Source organism: Eptatretus burgeri, chromosome 11, assembly GCF_056783735.1.
Source record: "Eptatretus burgeri isolate ZD-2024b chromosome 11, Ebu_testis_v1, whole genome shotgun sequence".
In the NCBI taxonomy this organism is placed as follows: Eukaryota; Metazoa; Chordata; class Myxini; order Myxiniformes; family Myxinidae; genus Eptatretus; species Eptatretus burgeri.
Genome location: NC_140971.1, coordinates 57532530 through 57546952, shown reverse-complemented (window position 1 = coordinate 57546952; position 14423 = coordinate 57532530). Strand labels below are relative to the sequence as shown.

General features: G+C 41.2%; 1 protein-coding gene across 2 annotated transcripts in view; it reads left to right on the top strand.

Moving 5' to 3' along the window:
* Positions 1-13630: 13630 nt before the first annotated feature.
* The window catches only part of FANCC (FA complementation group C), a 46845-nt gene continuing 46052 nt past the window's right edge, over positions 13631-14423 (top strand). Inside the window, exon 1 of one of the 2 annotated variants that reach the window (XM_085846587.1) lies at positions 13631-14048. In XM_085846587.1, coding sequence (XP_085702713.1) covers positions 13899-14048 — 150 coding nt within the window. In that variant the 5' untranslated portion in view covers positions 13631-13898. The remainder of the gene's footprint in view (positions 14049-14423) is intronic. The other variant, XM_085846586.1, reaches the window with a different exon arrangement.

The window sequence follows — 14423 nt, the reverse complement described above, 5'->3', positions numbered from 1 at the left end:
TTCCACCACATGGCAGGAACTGCAGGATGTTCCAAACTGAAACTGCCCTTTCAATCTTCTTTTTATCCTGTTCATTAGCTGATGACCAATCTTACCTACTTACTGTTTTCTACAATTATCACGGGTTGTACAGGGAACAACAATTGATCTGTTGCCGATTACCAAAGCGTATTTTGTGTCTTGGGAGGACATTGTGGATTGGTTTGAACGCCCTCTCGATATTAACATCACGCAAGCAATGCAATGCGTTCCGAAAGGCCGTGGTAGTACGGGAGAATGCACATTGTTTTGCTCTTGCTTCTCCACTTTCTTTTCTGTGGGTGCAGCTGATCTCCAAAAGCTAGGTAGAAACTTCGGTTCGTAGCCATTGTTCGACAACACTGCCCATGCATGTCTCATCTCATGGCAAGCGGTGATGTTACTGGAGCACATGGACAAACCCTGGGGTGTGAGAGCTGCGGTGACCCCACACTTGTGCGTGAGGTGATGATGACTGAAAATCTGGCAATCTTTTCATGTTTCTGTGTTTTTTGGTAGATCAATGTAGTCAATGAACCATCAGGGCAGCATTTCGTCACCGCATCCAGGAATGATTATTTGCAATCGTCCTCCAACTCCATTGTAAGTTGGATATTAGCTCTTTTATGTGGTTGCGAAAACGATGAATGTTGTTCCTGTACACAACCATAAATGTATCTTGCACATCATGCAACCGCTAAACCCTTGGCAAGTATTCTTGTTCTTGAGAAAACTATTGGTCCTCTAATTCCTCCATCACTAAATTTGCTACTAATGCAGACACGGATATTCCCATGGTTGTGCCAAAAGTATTTCTCATGCTGCTCCCCGTACAAGAATATTGTGCTGCCCAAACAAAGCGTTAATAAATTAATGACGTCCTCGGATTTTAAGGTGACATTGGCGGCACATGGTAAATCGAGTTTGTCTTTTGTCACTACAACCATTAATGCTGCTGATACTTGAATAAACTGAGAGACATCAGACAAACTCACCTCTCCTTCCACTAACTGTATCCTTTAAATCTCGTCAACAAAATCACTGTTCTTTCACACCGATCGATCGCTCTGTCTCTCCAACCATTGTGCCAATCGGCTGTGCTGGAAATTTGTTCAATGAATATGATGGAGCACCCACAAACTGGTCACTGAGGTATATCAGCTTGGTGAATGTTGGTTAACCCATAGATCATTGGTGCTTCACCTTTTGCTACTGTGGAGCTTGTAATAGAGGGCAGTGCTGAGTTTACTAGCTGTTTTTGGTGCGTCTAACATGTTGTTTATCTCTCTTTGTTGTCTTTGGGTGATGTCAATATTTAGCTTTACACAGATACTCTCATCACCAATGATCCTGTTTATATTATCAAGATCTTCTTAAAACCATCATTTAATGCGATGACACGAGATTTTTCCAGTGTTCTCGATTGAACATAGCATTCACTAGATCAACGCCACTCAGGCTGGTGTCCTTCTCGATATCGTTGAGGGTTGTGAGAGGACTCTCCATTCTTTGGGGTTCCTCGGGCCTCCAGAATCTGACTTTCTTTGCTCGTTCTTCATGGCTCATCACATGACCAGCAAGGACTGCAGCATGGCCTCACAATAGGAGAGATGAGTGGAGGAGAACCATACAAATATTTGTTGGTGATATGGTCTTGTCAAATGTTCAGGACGTTGCGAAGCAACCGGGTGAAGGTACCATCCAATGATTTCTCTCGTGCTTGCTTCAATGTCTAGGATTTGCACCCATGGAGAAGGATCGACTCCACAGTGGTTTTGAATATCCTTGGCATACTCTGTCTGCAGACTGGACATATCCAAATTTATTGAAGGTGTGACCTGCTGCCCAAGCCTGAGCTTTTCTCCATTCTAAGTCATGTTTTGTGTTGGTGTAGGAGCTGAGGTATTTAAAGTTATTCATTTTCTCTATCGGACTTCCATCAACAATAAGTAGAGCACAATCAGCAGAGGATTGAGCTGCATATGCTTAGTTTTTCAGCATTTAGTACCAGTCCAATAGATTTAGCAGCAGTTTTAACCCTGCAAAGTAAAGGTTCAGCTTCGCATAACATATCAGAGAGGAGCGCTATGTTGTCATCAAAGTTCATATCAGAAATGTGCTGGGCTGGATATGTACGACTTCTACGCCGAGCGAGAGTTAAATCACCTCGGTCTTCTATTACAGTTCTTATGGTGTGGTCCAAGGCAACGGTAAACAGGTAAGGAGCAAGCGGATTGTCTTGGAGAACTCCGGCATTGATTTGGAAAGTTGCAATCTCTCCTTCAGAAGTTAGTACCTTGCAGAAGTATCTTCATAGATTATTTGAATAGCCTTAACAATCAACTCAGGAATGACATATGCATGGAGAAGTTGGAACGGTTTATTCCTGTCGATGGAATCAAAAGCTTTGTTGAAGTCGATTAACTTGAGAGCCATTTATTCATGGTGGTTACGTATTTCCTCAATGATGCGCCTGTGAGTTAGAATCTGAGAAAATGTGGATCAAAGTGGCCAAAAAACATTTTGATTTGGACATAGGATCTTTTCGAGTTCAGGGCGAATTCTGTTAAGAAGGATGCGATTATATATTTGTGCTGCAGTATGGGTTTGAGTTATTCCACGGTAATTTTCAGGCAGCATTAAATTTCCTCTCTTGGGTATTGGTAGAATGACGTCTTTCCCCCATTCTGGAGGCCCATTTCCAATGTATTTGTCATTGCAGAATTTCAAGAAAGTTTGTCTTAACTCAAGAAGATACCAAACTTCAAATGGAATGCAATCATGACCGGAGGCTTTTCCAAGTTTAATTTGTTTTAATGGCCGTGTCAAGTTCTGCAAATGAGAAGATGCCCGTAGTAATGTTGGAGTTGACTTTGAAGGTGGGATCGATTGGGTTGTTGGGTAGGCTCAAATTATCACAAGAGAGCAGTTTTTATATGCCCAATATATATATATATATATATATATATATATATATATATATATATATATATATATATATATATATAGATATATATATATAGATATATATATATATATATAGATATATATATATATATCGGGGCGTATTATGTGATACCGGTCGTCCGTCTGTCTGTCTGTCTGTCCATCCGTTCCTGTCCACACTCTAACTCCCAAAGTTTTCAACTTTCACGTTTCATATTTGGTACATAGGTACAGACTGTGGAGATGGTGTGTCGCGACATACGTTCGTCATCTAAAGTGGTTACCATGGCAACCAGGATGCTGTTTTCCATGTAGTAGCACAATTCTGTATATACCTTCTTGTTCAGGCATATATTGTGCTCACTTGAGCTCTTGTTCGAAATTAGTTTTCCAGGAATCTAAGCAATCACCACCTTGAATAAAAACAGTTTTAGATTTCTTTCCAGAAAGATGTTTCACTTGCTTCCAGGCATTACGGAATGCGTTGGTTGATTCACATTTATCAAAGGCACTCACTATATCATGAAATCGCTTTTTCTGGGCTTTGTCATATGTATCACATAGGATAGCTTGTGCTGCAGATACAATCTCAGGTTGTGCACCGAGAACAACATCACGAGCTGTGTTTACTTCAGCAGTTCCATGAACAATAGTTATTAACCGGTTGTCATGCTGGCGATATAGCGGAACCTACTTTAATACAGAAGTCAATTAAATCTTTATGTGTGTTTGACTGATTTGTTTCTCATGCTTCCATTTCGGTAGAAATTTGATTTTCGATTTGAGATGCTATGTCAGGATTGGTAAGGATAATATCCCAGTGAAGTCTAGACCTGTTCATGTTCTTTTTTTGATCTGACACTAAGCCTTATCTTTGCACAAACGACTCAATGGTTGGAGCCAATAGGGTCGGATGAGGAGCGAGTTTGTGAATCCATGATGCTGTTGCTCCATATTTTATGACGTAGGATGAAATCGATTTCAGATGTGGTTTTATTTGGAGCACAGAAAGTCCACAGTCTTGATTTTGGTGTTTGGAAGAGAGTGTTGGTTATTATAAGATCATGCTGGTGAATTAAATCAAGAAGGAACTGACCGTTTCCGTTGGTGGGGCTGTGGTAAGAAAAAAAACATTAAACACTTGAGCATTGAAATCTCCTCCAAGTATAAGACAAGCATGTTAAGGGATAGATGACACGAACCGGTTTAGGCTTTCATAACACTCCATGGTTGATTCATCACTGCGTTGGTTGGAGATAGCATGATAAAACGTAAGTTTTAGAGTTCCCTTTTTAAATATTGTGAATGCGATCTGATCTGATATTTTAGTAATTGAAATAAGTTTGATGAGTAAGGAAGATTTGGCTGCTATTCCAACTCTACCAATTGCTGCATCAATTACACTGTGTGGCAGAAACTGTGAACAAGGTGAGCCTGCCATTTCTGAATGTTTGAACATCTGAATCTAGTCGTTGGTGAACTATTCTATTTTCTTCATTACAAGCCACTGAAATACAAAAGTCATTAATGTGCTTGTCAAGTTCTTCAATAACAAGTGGATGATGAACTATAACAGTTGGGTTGCCCAAAAAACTCAAGTTTCTAAGGGCAGCAACTCCTTTCATTGATTTCATTCCAGATGAGATCCGTCCTTGTGGGTTTAGGATCTCATCGTCATCAGGCCAAGTAAACCTATGAGATGAATGAAAGATTGAATCAGGGTCTTGAACCCTGGTGCTGTTATGTGAACTCATCATGTTTCAACTGGCTGTAATTACGGTGCATCACCACTGTTACTCAGGATGAATTAGATTTGTAGACATCATCTACTAGGAGAATTAGCATCCAGAGCCTCCTGAGCTTCTCCAGCCCATTGGTGTTACATCAGAGTTTTCCTTTTCATCATCTTGCTCTGACCATGGACAACCCTCAAGACGGTGGGGGTGAGGTTTCATAGTGCCTCAGAGTCAACAGGTGATGATTGTATCATTGGGTATTTGAAGCATTTTGTAAGGATAACCACAACCCCGGTTAACCAACTTCACCCTCAACACTCACCGCCAGATTATCCTCGACTGCTTGTGCAACTAACGCTCATATCTGAAGGTGGTTCCACTATCCGCAACCTGTTGGTGGGTGTGGTTGAGGATGGTCGTCTGCAGTGTGTTCATGTGAAAATGTCGCTTCTACCTATTGTCAAGATAATGTTCACTATTTCCATGCTCCGGCGTATGCTCCCATACCTGACCTGACTTGAACCTCCTCACTATTCAGAATGACGACTGCTCTTCTTTTGTCACCCTGTGCAATGATCAATTTGTCCACCTTCTCCGAAGTATTTTAAAGCAAAAAGGTTTGTTCTTTGTGAGATTACATCTGTCTGGTTCTATTACATCGCATAAATGTGCTTATGGCCTTTGCAACACAAGTGGAACACCATAAACTTTCCCTCAGCAAGCAAGGAAGCACAGTCATTGCTGACTCAACACTCACACCATTTTACCTGCAGGAAGTGCACGTTGGAATTTGTTGAAGCCCACGCCTTTCTTGAGAAAACTTTCCTTGGTCTCAGACAAAACCCTGTTCGATAAATTAATTTACCATGATTGTTTTTACCTCTACCACCAAAGGAGGAAGTTGATGTTTTCACCCCTGGTTGTGCATTGATTCAGACGAAACTTGGTGGACATGTTGGTTGTGTGCCAAGGAAGAATTGCTTCGATTTTGGTGAAGATCCGAATCCAGAATTTTTACGAGAAGTTTTTTAATTTAAAAAAGTGATTTTTCAAAATTGAGAGATGGGGCCAAAAACGATGTATAGCTTGATATTTCAAAAATTTATTGCGCCTGATATGTTCTCCTGGATCAGTCATTGTGTGGTGAGGTTTGTGCTCTACCGAGTGTCCTTCTAGTTAACCTCCGCCATCGAAGATCGGAGGTTACTGTTTTCACCCCTTTCTGTTTGTTTGTTTGTTTGTTTGTGAACAGTATTACGGAAAAACTTCTTGACGGATTTCGACGAAACTTGGTGGCGGAATTAGGTATGATCCAAGGATCATGCCATTAGATTTTGGACTTGGTCCAAAGTACAATATGGCCGCTATGGCGGCCATTTTGAAAAAATATTTGAATTTTTTTTCTTTTTGCATTTCTACATGTTTTAAGTGATTTCCAACCCCCCCCCCAAAAAAAATTGTTCGAGAAAAAATTTTTTGCAACTTTTTTTTCAACAAAATTTGGATTTTTTTTGGCATTTCTACATGTTATAAGTGATTTCCAACAAAAAACATGCCAAAATTATAATTGCGGCTGATTTTGGAACTTCAGGTGGATATACCCACGTAAAATCAATTTCTGTCTCAAGGAATCTAGTGATGACGAATTAATTGCGTATGTAAAATTAAAAGTAAAAGGGAAAGTTGCAAACTATAACTCTGTGAGCACTGTTGACGTCAAATTGAATGAATAGGATATCAGGTTCACTTGAGTGACCTAGCAGTATTGGCGGCGGAGGTTTTGCACTCTACCGAGTGCTCCCCCTCTAGTTTGTTCTGTATTGTTGGGTCTAGTTTGATTTTATACCTTCAGTTAGACCAACCCTCCCTTTCACTGCCATATGATCAAATGCCAGTTTCATTGATCTTTCTTGATAGTCAGTGACTTCAATGCCTTGATCCTCAAAAACTATTCATGTTCTTTGTTTACTCTTTCTCTGTTCATTTCCAGGTAATCTTGCAAGGACCCTCCACCATCCCCTCCTTTTTCATCTTGTTCATTCATTGCCTTGCTTGATATGTCCAACCATGGCCGCACTGCCCCCACTTTATTCCCTTTGCCACATTGCTTTTCCATGAGCTGAGATTTTGTACGAGATGCAGCACCAAACTCGTTAACAATTTCACACCTCCTGAATTGGAGGGCTTTTCACGTATTGTGATTCACCATCGTTAATTTGGGCTGGTAGGATAGCTTCGAGGTATGCACACTCAACTCTATGCTGTCGAGCCTGGGTGCTAATTTCATTCGAGATATAAACTGTTGTCCTGGTGTTTCACATCCAGAGAGAGACATCAATGTGTGCGTTGTCCCTCAGATCGACGTTAAACTAGGTTTCCCATCTGCTCGCATTAGTTGTTAGCTGATAAAGATCCTACAGTGCGTTTTGATGAAGAATCTGTGTGCTATCACCGACACCCTCGACATATTCCTGCTCTAACTTACTTAGTTGAATGTAAGGCCGGGCGACCCGATTGGTGAACGATTTGGCCAAAAACGTTCCCTGGCAAACCTCAGGAGATGAGAATGATCATGGCCTTTAAAGACACCATCATTATTAAAATTCTCTAAACCTTATGAAAGGAACTTGTACGTATAATTGTATGCAGGACAAAGACATACACCTACCCGATATTGTATTCATGAGTTTGTTCTCAAGACACTTTACTTAGCGGCCTCACTTTCATTTGTAATGTTTTATTTTCGTCCTATTACTGCTTCTTCTTATTCCTGGTGCTAGAAGAGACATCTGTATCAGGATTCAAGGCATCAAAAGAGTGCCTATCACTGCTCCTCTGTGCCCATGCTGCAGGGATAACTAGGCTATAGGAGTATTGGGCCTACATTTTATTGTGGGAAAGTCTGTTTTTCCTTATCCCCAACTTGCAAATGTTTTTTTCCCATTTGGGCCATTATACTATGTTTTATATGTTGCAAAACCCCAAAATTATTTTATTGATGTCAAACCGGCAGCTGGGTATAGTCCAAAATTGCAATTAATTAAAAGATAAAGCACAACCCACACCAGCAGTCCAGCACGGCACTGTACACAGCCAAGCATCAAATGACTGGCTCTTTTTCTCTGCTGTCTTCCTCTGCTGTACTGTGTGTGTGTGTGTGTGTGTGTGTGTGTGTGTGTGTGTGTGTGTGTGTGTGTGTGTGTGTGTGTGTGTGTGTGTGTGTGTGTGTATGTGCGCGCGTATGTGTGTGTCTTTCTCCTCCATAACTCCAAAACCATGAAACCTAGCAGCCTGAAACTTTGCCTGCATACTAAGAAAACTCCAAGGAAGTGCATGAGTGAAAATTGGGTGTTTGGGTTCATTAAAACACTCATTTTGAAGATAATTAACGGCCTTATTTAATTATATCCTTTATCAGGCACATTCTCTGTCACCGCTCTCTATTGGGTCTTAAGGCGTTTCCTTGGTTACCTTGCTGAGGTCATAATTACCCTCCGCCATCAAAGATGGACGGAGGTTACTGTTTTCACCCCTTTCTGTTTGTTTGTTTGTTTGTTTGTGAACAGTATTACGGAAAAACTCCTTGACGGATTTCGACGAAACTTGGTGCGGGAATTAGGTATGGTCCAAGGATCATGCCATTAGATTTTGGACTTGGTCCAAAGTACAATATGGCCGCTATGGCGGCCATTTTGAAAAAAATATTTTTGTTTTTGCATTTCTACATGTTTTAAGTGATTTCCAACCCTCCCCCCCCCAAAAAAAAAATAGTGAGAGAGAAAAAAAAATTTTGCAACTTTTTTTTTCAACAAATTTTTGATTTTTTTTTTTTTTGCATTCCTACATGTTATAAGTGATTTCCAACAAAAACATTCCAAAACTAGAGGGGGAGCACTCGGTAGAGTGCAAAACCTCCGCCGCCAATACTGCTGGGTCACTCAAGTGAACCTTATATCTTATTCATTAAATATGATGTCAACAGTGCTGACAGAGTTAGTTCTTTTCTCCAACTTTTTTTTTGGGGGGGGGGGGCTGGAAATCACTTAAAACATGTAAAAATGCAAAAAAAAAAAAAATTTTGAAATTTTGTTGAAAAAAAAGTTGCAAAAAATTTTTTCTCTAACAATTTCTTTTGGGGGGAGGGGTTGGAAATCACTTAAAACATGTAGAAATGCAAAAAAAATTCTTTTTTGGGGGGCGGGGGTAACAATTTTTTTTGGGGGGGGGTTGGAAATCACAAAACATGTAAAAATGCAAAAAAAAAATTTTTTTCCTCAAACAATTTTTTTGGGGGGGTTGGAAATCACTTAAAATATGTAGGAATGCAAAAAAAATTTTCTCAATTTTTTTTGGGGGGTAACAAATTTTTTTGGGGGGGGTTGGAAATCACTTAAAACATGTATAAATGCAAAAAAAAAAATTTCTCTAACAATTTTTTTTGGGGGGGTTACATTTTTTGTGGGGGGGGGGGGGGTTGGAAATCACTTAAAACATGTGGAAATGCAAAAAAAAAAAAATTCTCTAACTATTTTTTTCTTTGGGGCGGGGGACCAAGTCCAAAATTTAATGGCATGATCCTTGGACCATACCTAACCCCCCCACCAAGTTTCGTCGAAATCCGTCAAGGAGTTTTTCCGTAATTCTGTTCACAAACAAACAAACAAACAAACAAACAAACAGAAAGGGGTGAAAACAGTAACCTCCGTCCATCTTCGAAGATGGCGGAGGTTAATTATAATTGCGGCTGATTTTGGAACTTCAGGTGGATATACCCACATAAAATCAATTTCTGTCTCAAGGAATCAAGTTATGACGAATGAATTGAGTGTGTAAAAGTTAAAAGTAAAAGGGAAAGTTGCAAACTATAACTCTGTGAGCACTGTTGACGTCAAATTGAATGAATAGGATATCAGGTTCACTTGAGTGACCTTGCAGTATTGGCGGCGGAGGTTTTGCACTCTACCGAGTGCTCCCCCTCTAGTTTGCCATGTTTTTTTGGCCTGCTCAACCATGCCTTGACTAGGAACAGGCTGCAACGATTTCTTTACGATAAAGTTTTTTTTTCTTCACTTTCCTCACTCATATCAAATGCCTGTTCATTGTTGCTACAAATTACTGCATACATCTCTTTTTAAAGTGCTAAACTTTTCAAATTAGGAGCTTGGAGCGATTTCATGCATTATATGAAATGATTTCCCACGATCTACTGTCACGGCCTAATTGAAGTATATCATCGAAATATTATTTTGGTTTTGAGGATCAGATATCCGGAATAAATAAATTTCGAAATATGGAGTGAAATCTGATAATTTAAAGTAAAAATGAGTCTTATAACTAAGCTGATATACCTATTTACTTTAAGCAAGCAAGGCTATGTTCCCTCCTTCTCCATAGATACACAATAAAATGTGAAATTTCCAAAGCATTAAACTTATCTCTTTCTACTGTTTGGAGAATTATATTGTGTGAATAAAAAAATTAGGAACGTGCCACAATTAACCAACTTCATTGAGCTATGTGATTTAATGTATTCACTGCTGGACCTCTTGTCCTGTCCCATCGAGGGACTGCCTATCCATAGCGTCTGCCAGATATGTGTCCATATTTTCAGAGGTTTTGCGAGGTGCTCTACAGGGAAACAAAACAAATCTGGTGAAAAACAGACGTTAAAAATTTTTTTTTTTATAACGTTTGCACAGATTGCGAACGATGTACCATGTGACACGTCCACAGACGAGCAGGCAACATGGCAGATTTTCTGCAATGTTTATTTCACGGGCAATTGAACTTTGCGATGTCTCCAGGGTTGCTCTGCATTAAGCAGCAACTCTTTTGTGGATAAAGTAATTATTTGAACGAATTTATTTTATTTCATTAACTGCTGCGTGTGCGGTGAGGACTGGCTTTAAAGTTAAAGGGATCCTATATGCCATATGGGTTGCAGTGACAACCTGACCAGCCATTCCTTATCAACCATTTAATTGGAGTGCTTGCTTGAGTGCTTAAGCCACTTACCAAGTGCCCTATAGCCAATAGCTGTACCGCGCTACATCATTCTGACTGCCGCTGCTCGCTTGTATGCTCGCTTGTACGCTTGTATGCTCGCTGGCTAAGATGGGATGGGCACTTGGTACGGATGGGGGAAGAGAATGGCAAAGACAGTGGATAGTTTGAGGGAGCAAGGTAGAAACAAAAGAGGTAGACTGCAGTTGAGATGGGAGGATTGTGTGAGGAGGGATATTCGTGAGGTCATGGTGTTTGGAGAGTGTTGGCTGAAGACAGAGTGAAGTGGAGGAGTATCGTGGTTGAGGCAGGGCAGAAGCTTGGTGCTATTGGACCTCACTCCTTATACATGGAAGAGGAGGAGGAGGAGGAGAAAACAACTCAATAGCAACGATTTGAACACCATTGCTTTTTGTGATACTGTTCGTAATTTTTGTTGCGTAGTCCCCCCAAATGTCATTCAATTACCTGGCAAATGTTAGTCATGATGCTAAACATCGTTATGAGGTGAAATTGAATGCAGTTAGGCTAGAAAAGTGTCCCTTATAAGCATCTATCATTCTTGCAGATGTTTGGATTGATGACTCCAAGTCATGGCCATGCATTGAGTATGCTAATGTGTATTGCTACTTGGTACAAAGCCACGGTGAGTTATGTTCGTGAGTTCTTGAAATAATTTGCTTCTGTATAATAGAACATCAGTACCATCTCAAGAGAGCCGTTTGTCTGTGTGTGTCACCACTTTCTCAGAGATAGCTGAACAGATGTTCATCAAACTTTCAGAAGTTCATCATTGAGTGCCAGGGAGTGTTTTTAGATCCTCGTGGAGGATCTCTAAGTCTTACTCACGTTGTTGTTCTTGTGGACTTTTTTGTTTCACAGCCTACAGTTTTCATCGAAAACTTCCTGAAACTTGGCGTATATATGTAAAAATACCCTGCGCAGACAGTAACCATCTCCGATTTTGAAAATTCCTCCTAGAAAAAAAGTTATGACGTCAAAATATCTCCGCTAATGGAAATCACCTAAAACATTATCTCAAAGTAGGCACGCTTTTTGAATGCTGTTTGCGGGAATCGAACAGGGCATTAGCACAGATGAATTACCGCACATATGATACATCACTATGACGTCATATCAATTTTTATGACGTCACTCCTCTTTTTTGACATTTTTTGTTTCACAACCCAGAGTTTTCATCAGATCTTCGTGAAACTTGCCATGTATATGCAGAAAGCCCACGCGCAGGCAGTAACCATCTCCGACTTTGGAAATTCTTCCTAGAAAAAAAGTTGACGTCATAATATCGCCGCTAATGGAAATCGCCTATACCATTATCTCGGAAACTAGGCAAGCTGTTTGAATTTTGTTTGCGGGAATCAAGCCGGGCATTAGCACAGATAATTTATCACAAACGTGATACATCACAATGACGTAATATTTGTTTTTATCACGTCATCATTAAGAGGACGAGGATCTTAGCTCATTCGAGCTTGTTGGTAAAAAGTTTTGAAGAGAAAAGTTTCATTTTGGGGGATATTTTTTTCTTTTATCGCTCTATTCTGGTTGTTGGGAAGTGTATCGGGACCCTATTCCTTACTAGGTGTAGAGAAGTGTTTTAGGCCCTCAGCAAAAATACACCAGGAAACGCTGTGTACCCCCTGGCTAGTCTCTTATAATGCTCAGGATGTGTTCAAGAGAAGCGAGTGCTGTGTGAAAATAGGGTTAAAGAGGTATCAATTTGAGGGTCTGCTCCTCAAGTTGAAAAACCAGGGCATTCACTGCCTCTTATTATTTTCTGCGCATTTCTTTACTTAGCGAATCCTGGACTCGTTAACGCCATATTGTGTGCCCAGCAAGGCAACACTCGCCTCGACCAAATTTATCCAAAACCTCCATTTTCTACTAGACATCACTTTCTTCGACTTTTTTTGCACTTCGTTCACCACGAGCAACAATTTTCCTCTTGGGAGCTACGGTTAAAATCATTAAGGGCAATAATAACCGAAAACAAAGGAATTGATTGGGATTACACGGATTGTTTTTTTATATCCTGTATAACTCCACAATAACATGGTGCTATCTGATTACTAATGAGATCGTCCTATATAATAGTGGTCATAAATAAGAAAATTGTAATACCCTCTGCCACCACCACAAGGTGGTGCTACACAGTACACATTTACTTCGAGAATTTACGTCCCTCGTCCCACCCTCAGACTGCCGTATGAGGCCACGGCCACATAGTATATGGTACTCCCCCCCCCCCCCATAGAAGGAGAGAGAGAGAGAGACAGACAGACAGACAGACAGACAGACAGACAGACAGACAGACAGACAGACAGACAGACACACGACACAGACATTCTATGACGCTGAAGGAAATTATTTCAGGAATTCAGTGAAGTAGATCGGTGAGTGGTTTTATACCAAGTAGACATCCACGTCCGCATCCTCACCGCGTGGCCATCACATAGAATTGTCAATCGAAACAACTGCGAGCTCGATACCTATCAATTATAAGGACGTTTTTATAGTCCAATCGGATTCAATATCACCCCGTGACGTTGCTTAGCATCGTTACTAAGATTGTCTGGATGATTGAACAACATTTGGTCGGACGACATAATAAAAATTACGAACAGTATCACAGCCTGTGGTGGAGTTCAAACAGTTGCTATGGAGTTGGTTTCACCGCGTTAAAATGGCGGCGACCGTCGCTAACCGGAAGTAACCCAAAGTTGCTTCCATCCGCAGCACAAAATGACCTTCGGAATGCGAATGAGACGGCTGGATTCCAACGAGACAGACGCCAACGTGCTTCAAGGAAGCGACTTATATAAAAATAAAAATGACAAACATGAAAATGGAAAGAACGGAAAAATATAGCGATTCAGAAAAAGGCACCTGCGTCGCGAATCTGCTCATTGGAATCGGTGAATAGGCGGTCTGACGTCATGGGCCGCGTGCCGATTGGCGCGGAATACAAAGTTGACGCGGCGTTCGTTGTGAAATGAACACGAATCATTTTGATGTGAAGATCTTCCAAACGAGCTACCAGCGCCGTATGCGTGAGAAGGGAGTCGATAGCAAGAGACCGCACATGAGAACTGGCGAAATGTAAAAAGGTTCTCGCACAGGCGCATCCGTGAGGACCGCGGCCTACCGACTCCTTCGAGGTAGGATAGTTATAATATGTCGAAGACCTCAATTCTGGGACTGGGAGAGGGTGAACTGTCTCATTGGCTCGAGAAGATCACTGCTTGGCAAGCTGAGTCCTGGCACTCGGACTTACCTGCCTTGAGGACGTTGCTCCACCAGTTGGAACGTGCCACAGCCGGACAGGTGAGGGCAGCGTGAACATGGCATTCACACACGGACAGGTGAGGGCAGCGTGAACATGACATTCACACACGGACAGGTGAGGGCAGCGTGAACATGACATTCACACACGGACAGGTGAGGGCAGCGTGAACATGACATTCACACACGGACAGGTGAGGGCAGCGTGAACATGACATTCACACACGGACAGGTGAGGGCAGCGTGAACATGACATTCACACACGGACAGGTGAGGGTAGCATGAACATGACATTCACACACGGACAGGTGAGGGCAGCGTGAACATGACATTCACACACGGACAGGTGAGGGCAGCATGAACATGACATTCACACACGGACAGGTGAGGGCAGCGTGAACATGACATTCACACACG